Here is a 6473-nt window from a genome sequence, read left to right as displayed (position 1 = left end):
AATAAATAAAATACTATAAACATGGGGGGTGATTTAGAAAATCTACATTTGTGAATAAAATTCGTCGCTAACAAAAGTAAAACATTAATCAACAAACCTTTTTTACCACCTTCTTCATAGTTTCCATACTTAATAGCGATAAAGGACAGGTTCAGTTCAACCACATTTCTCTCTTTTAACCATAACTGCACTTTGTACCAGAATACACTAGAATATTTACAACCAAAAAAAAAAAGCTCTGTATTATCTGGAGATGAGTTACAAAATTTACATAATATAATTTCAAAATTAAATCTAACCCTTTCCGGATGTGCTTTTTTGCGTCGGTGTCCCGGATGTGCTTTTTTGCGTCATAGAGAGGCGCCGCTGAGGGTGTTTTGATGTTGTTCGGCGGAAAGGCTTTAACACAAAAAAACTGTTTTTAATAACAATTTGATCGTTACGCTGGTGGTCAAACATGGGGAAGTCTTTTGCTAATTTCATGTGCAAGAAAGATTTTCATCCTGCATCAAAATCCAACATAAAGAAGGTAAACGGGAGGTTTTAGCTAGCAAGCTAAGCTACTGTTGCTATGGTGTAAACATTAGTTCAGATCTTTACTTATTTTTCTGATTGGATACGCAGATATATTTAGTCACAAACACATCATATGGTTGTAATGATATAATTTGATATATCATTGTGATATAAATATAATTGAAAATGATATAAAAAATTCAGTTTGATCAGCTAATCATATAGAAAGCAGAGTGTGATGTCAAATGAAGACGGTCTTTTATTTGTGTGTTGAGAGAGACACTGCTAAACTCCTAAACCCTGGTTCTCAGGTATGGATCGCAGAGCAGAAACTAACCTTCGACAAGAAGAAGCAGGAGGAACTGATGCAGGCTTACGTGAAGGAGCAGGACACATACAACAACAGGTTAGAGGAGAGGACACAGGCCTGGATCCAGCAGTCACGTGCTGAAAGACATCCGTTCATTAGATCAAAGAAGGGTCAGGGTTTCCCCTGATGTTACTGAAATAATCAGGTCTTTACCTGTAGCTTTGTCTCTTGTGTGTATGATACTCCAGACTGCTGATGGGAGATGATCGTGTGAAGAACGGCCTTAATTTCATGTATGAAGCACCTCCAGGAGCGTCTAAAGGTTATAAACTGGCTTTTCAGCACATTCTTCATGTTGTTGTGGACCAACAAAAAAAAATCTGTAGAATATTAAAGAGTCTTTAAGAGTCATTAAATTAATGTAACCGATGATAACTGATCATTCGTGTCCAAATCATGACAAAAATAAAAACATATAAGATTTTCGATCAAATTCAAAGTGTTAGAAAATCAAGAAAAAAGAGTTAAACGAAAGCGTATGTATTCACCTGTTGTTGTTGTTGTTGTTTTTATATCATCACCAACTTCCTCCAGAGGAGACAAAAGAGGTAATGTTCATTTACATTACGTTAAAGTTTGTTGTTGATTATTAGTGACTGTGCTCTGTCAAACTTTTAAATATGAATATTAAACTTGTCAAGTATGTTTAACCTCATAAAGCCTACTGTATTGTATTTGATACACAATTTTTAAGGCATCTTAATCATCAACATGTTCAAACATTTACTGAAAAACCTAAGATTTTGTGTAAATTGTAAAATGTTTCATTTCATTTCTCTATTATTTCGTGTGTTAGGCTTTACAGAGTTAAGAAGGCATTTTGTGGATTTTTCTCTTATAGTTACAGCTCATTATGTGACCTAAAATGACCTTTTTTCTCCTTAGGAAGGAGAGTCTGAGTGCAAGTTTGAGTGGCAGAAAGTAGCTCCTCGTGAAAAGTAAGTTCACTAGTCGGCACTTCTCAGGTTTGCACATTCATGCATTTCTTTCGGTTATTTTCTGTCTTCTCAGGTATGCAAAGGATGACATGAATATTCGGGATCAGCCTTTTGGCATTCAGGTGATGTTTCGTTCTGTGCTCTACACCTTCATAGATGCAGATGAACAGTTTTTACTTATCCACGGATGTCTAAATGCAGTGAATGTGGGCTTTGTGCTTGTTTCCTTGGTCGGGATCAGCCTTTTGGCATTCAGGTGATGTTTCGTTCTGTGCTTTACACCTTCATAGATGCAGATGAACAGTTTTTACTTATCCACGGATGTCTAAATGCAGTGAATGTGGGCTTTGTGCTTGTTTCCTTGTTCTTTCATTGTTTTAGGTGCGGAATGTGCGCTGCATTAAGTGTCATAAATGGGGTCACGTGAACACGGATCGTGAGTGTCCCCTCTTTGGCCTGTCAGGGATCAACGCCAGCTCCATGGCCAGTGATGAAGCAGGTAAACTGCTCTTTCCTTGTACGATATATGATATATAGGCCTGGTTTCTAGGGTTGTGACGGTGAGGAAATTTTCCCACCGGTTAATCGACGTGTGACAACACCGGTAATACCGTTATCACCGCAGGCGGGGGCCTTCGCTTTTAAATAGCTTAAAAGCGCCGTGCGCATTTTACTTTCACTTTTGAATTAACGGCAGTTCGGCGTTAATTGCTTGAATGCAACAACAAAATACAACGTCAAACTCACTTTATACTATATATAAAACATAGAACTTCTATTAACAAAACAAATAAAAATACACCATGCTATAGGGCAGGCTATGCCTAATATAAAATAACAAATAACTTACATAAAGTTTAATAGGTATACAAAACTGGAAATAGGCTAAGTAAACATGTATAATATATAACCAAATAAATAAGAAACGTAGAACGTTTATTAGCAAAGCGAATAAGAAAGCTTGGAGGCATGGCATACACCTTGATGTAAGTAATCGAATACATTATTTGTGTTTATATGATGCTGGTAAAGTATTTATATTTTGAAGTAGGCTAACCTGACAAACATTTACCTCTTGTAATACATGAAGCGTATGGTAGCATTGTGTCGGAAAATCGACGATTCATTTCCTTTGAAGGATAAAAATATGATGGAATATTTCATACACGTACTACTATCATTATCCAAACATGTCAACTCAAATCCAGACAGGGTTATTATAGTTTTACTCAAACTAAAAAAAACTGAAAAAACAAACAAACAACGTTTCTAATTTTCATTTAGTTTACCATGAAGTACTAAAATAACTAAAACTAAATGAGCTAAAACAAATAAATAACTATTAATAAAATGAAAAGGAAATAGACTGTTTAAAAAAAACTAATAAACATGACAAAAACACGCAACAAAATTAAAACTTCAATTACAATTGAAGTGAAACAAAGTGAAAAAAAAATGTAAATAATAAGAAGAACTATAATAGTATGTCGGTGATTCTAAAATAACACTGATTCCAGAATAAAATCTAAATTGCATTGATGCTTCACCCAAAATTGAAAAAGAAATAAGAATCTTTCATCATTTGCATCCTCTTTCTTTCTTCTGCAAAGCAAAGTAGTTTTTTTAAAGAACATATGGAACCTAACGACCCTGACTTGGACAGAATTTGACAAATAAACCACTGATATTTCTCAAAATAGTTTCAGAACAACATAAAGTGGGGAAAATAAGCACAAAATGTTCATTTTTTGGCTGAAGCATCCCTTTAACTTCGAGCTGGTAGAGGTAGTGTGGTGTACTTTGATACTTTTCTCTCAGTTTGTGTTGTTGTGTTTCTGTTATTCAAATAAATCAATGTGGCGGCAGTGTCTCATGAGAGAGTCAGGACGGTAATATGTATGTTGCAGAAGAGCAGAGATAGACACTACTCTTGTGTTGGAGGGAAAACATTATTATTTGTTGTTTTGATTGGTTGAAACCTCTGCTTCTGCAGAATGATACGGTGTACGCCTTACCCAGCTGGGAGACGAGGGAGTTGATTTGGTGTGTCTTTGTGTTAACAAAGCCGCTAGTGTACGTCTCGCAGAGGAGGGGCATGATCACACATTATTTGTTCTGAAAGAGTGATTTGTCCTAACAGGTCCGTCAATGCACCCCTCTGAGTTAATGGCAGAGATGCGAAACAGTGGGTTTGCGCTGAAGAAATGTGTCCTTGGGAGGGACAGCACCATGAGTGATCCAGCACAGGTAATCTCCAGGTCCCTGCCCAAATATGCCCCATGATATCCATGTCTGGAGCTCAGCGTGTGATTGCAGAAAAACGTCCAATTATTGAACGGATGGCTCACGAGCGATTCCCTAGAAACTAGAACTGATGAGACCAACAACTACAATTGCAAGACAGCCAAGACATGCTGGATTTCACACTGTACTTCTACACAAAAGTGCCTTTCTGATTGGCCTCTTGTATATGTATGTTCAGCGAGTGGACCGACCTAGTGATTTTGTGTGTGTTTGTGTGTTTGTGTGTGTGTGTGTGTTTGTGTGATTTGTGTGTTTGTGTGTGTGTGTGTTTGTGTGTGTGTGTGTGTGTGTGTGTGTTTGTGCTTCAGGAGCTTGTGGCCAGTGAGGAAGAGGACGACCCTGAGGTGGAGTTCCTGAAGTCTCTGACTACCAAACAAAAGCAGAAGCTGCTTAGGTATGAGTTATTATTTATTACACGTACACAACCAGCTGTCTCCATAATAATATAATTGATCATCTAATTACTGTTATCGTTATAAATAAAATGGTCACACTTTAGTTTGGGGACGATTTCTCACTATTAACTACGATTTTGCCTCAATAAACTCCTAATTGGCTGCTTATTAATAGTTAGTAAGGTAGTTGTAAAGTTTAGGTATTAAGGGATCTAGGATATGGTGGTGTGCGTTATAAGTACTAATAAAGAGCCAATATGCTAGTAATAAATAAGCAACTAGTTAATAGTGAGAATTGAACGTTAAAATAAAGTGTTACCAATAAGATGAAATCGAAGAAAAAAAAAAGAAATGAAAAATAAAGTTAGTAATATTATTAGTTTAACCTTATTATTATTATTATTGTTGTTGTTGTTTATTTTTATTATTTTTTTTCATTTTTTATTTTTTTGGAGATTGAGTAGAAAGTAGAATATCTGTAATTTTTTAAAATTCTTTATAAACTAATTTCAGTGCAAGCAAGTAGCTGTTTAACATAAATATGCATTAGCCTTCCATTTGTGTTGCAATAATTTATTAACACACACACAAAAAAAAGTAAAACGGCCCAAAATGCACATTGGTCAAATATACACATTATATATTACCGTTTAAATGTTTGGAGTTTGAAAGAAAGATTTATAAAAATGTTTTTGAAAGATGTCGGTTATGCTCACCAAGGCTGTACTTATTTGTTCAAAAAGACAGTAAATACAGTAATATTGATAAATTTTATTACCTTTAATAAATTTATTACCATTTTTTAAAATATGTTTTCAAATGTAATTTGATCCTGTGATCAAAGCTGTATTTTCAGCATCATTACTGCAGTCTTCAGTGTCACATGATCCTTCAGAAATCAGTCTAATATGATGATCTGCTGCTTAAGAAACATTTCTGATTATTATCAATGTCGAAAACAGATGTGCTGCTTAATATTTTTGTGGAAACCATTAAACATTTTTTATTTCAGGATTCTTTGATGAATATAAAGTTCAAAAGAACAGCATTTATATGAAATAGAAATCTTTTGCAACATTATAAATGTCTTTACTGTCACTTTTGGACAATTTGGTGCATCCTTGCTGAATAAAGGTGTTAAAAAAAAAAAAAAAACTTACTGACCCAAATATTTTAAACGCTGGAATAAAATGGAAAATGTCCACAATATACAGTACTATAACAATGACCAATCAGTCTGCAGTCTGTTAAATCTCATCCCCTTCTTTTTAGAAAACTTGACCGTCTTGAAAAGAAAAAGGAGAAGAAGAAAAAGAGTAAAAAGGAGAAAAAGAAGAGCAAAAAGAAGCAGAAAAAGAAACAAGCCAAGAGTGAGAGTTCATCCAGCAGCTCATCAGACAGCAGCAGCGACTCTGAGGATGAGAAACGCTCCGGAAAGAAAGCCAAGAAGAAGAGCAAGAGAAGGAGAAACTCAACCAGCGACAGCAGCTCTGAGAGAGAGCAGGAGAAAGACTCCAGACACGCACATTCAAAACACAATGAGCAGAGAGTTCAGAGGTCACCAGACAACAAGCACAGCAGAGAGAGAGGTAGGGAGAGGAGGAGAGAACAGAGCAGGAGCAGGAGCCCTCGGCGACAGAGAGATGAGAAAGAGAGAGGTAAGGAGAGATACAGGAGCACGAGCAGGGAGAGAGGGAGAGAGAGAGGAGACAGGAGCGGAGAACGAGACAAGGGCAAGAGGGAAAGAAGCAGAAAGTCTGATAGAAATGTCAGGAGGAGGAGTGTCAGTCGGGAACGAGGGAGGGGCGGTGAAAAACGTGAGAGAAGGACAGAGCACAGCGGAGGGAAATAGCTGGAAGTGGATGGTCACTGTCTTATCTCAGATTAAAGGAATAATGCAAATCATACTTAGTACATAATTTTCTCACCCTCATGTTGTTCCAAACCCTA

The 6473-nt window shown here is 36.4% G+C and overlaps 1 protein-coding gene across 1 annotated transcript; it reads left to right on the top strand.

The window, feature by feature from the left end:
* Window positions 1-336: 336 nt before the first annotated feature.
* cirsr (corepressor of RBPJ and splicing regulator) lies at window positions 337-6467 on the top strand. The gene is made up of 10 exons (XM_016556044.1): window positions 337-529; window positions 828-922; window positions 1075-1148; window positions 1421-1434; window positions 1772-1824; window positions 1898-1946; window positions 2206-2323; window positions 3965-4071; window positions 4437-4522; window positions 5796-6467. The coding sequence occupies exons 1-10, from the start codon at window positions 458-460 to the stop codon at window positions 6373-6375; spliced, it is 1248 nt and encodes a 415-aa protein (XP_016411530.1). The 5' UTR covers window positions 337-457; the 3' UTR covers window positions 6376-6467.
* The last annotated feature ends 6 nt before the right edge of the window (window positions 6468-6473 follow it).

The sequence above is a fragment of the Sinocyclocheilus rhinocerous genome, unplaced genomic scaffold (assembly GCF_001515625.1).
Source record: "Sinocyclocheilus rhinocerous isolate Xijiao unplaced genomic scaffold, SAMN03320098_v1.1 scaffold45, whole genome shotgun sequence".
Lineage (NCBI taxonomy): Eukaryota > Metazoa > Chordata > Actinopteri > Cypriniformes > Cyprinidae > Sinocyclocheilus > Sinocyclocheilus rhinocerous.
This window is presented reverse-complemented; position numbering and strand designations above follow the sequence as displayed.

Excerpts from the sequence above, each read along its gene's own strand:
- cirsr (XM_016556044.1), top strand. The coding sequence starts at position 458 with ATGGGGAAGTCTTTTGCTAATTTCATGTGCAAGAAAGATTTTCATCCT. Across the intron at positions 530-827 it reads CAAAATCCAACATAAAGAAG|GTATGGATCGCAGAGCAGAA; the intron begins GTAAACGGGAGG and ends CCTGGTTCTCAG. Across the intron at positions 1,947-2,205 it reads ATCAGCCTTTTGGCATTCAG|GTGCGGAATGTGCGCTGCAT; the intron begins GTGATGTTTCGT and ends TCATTGTTTTAG.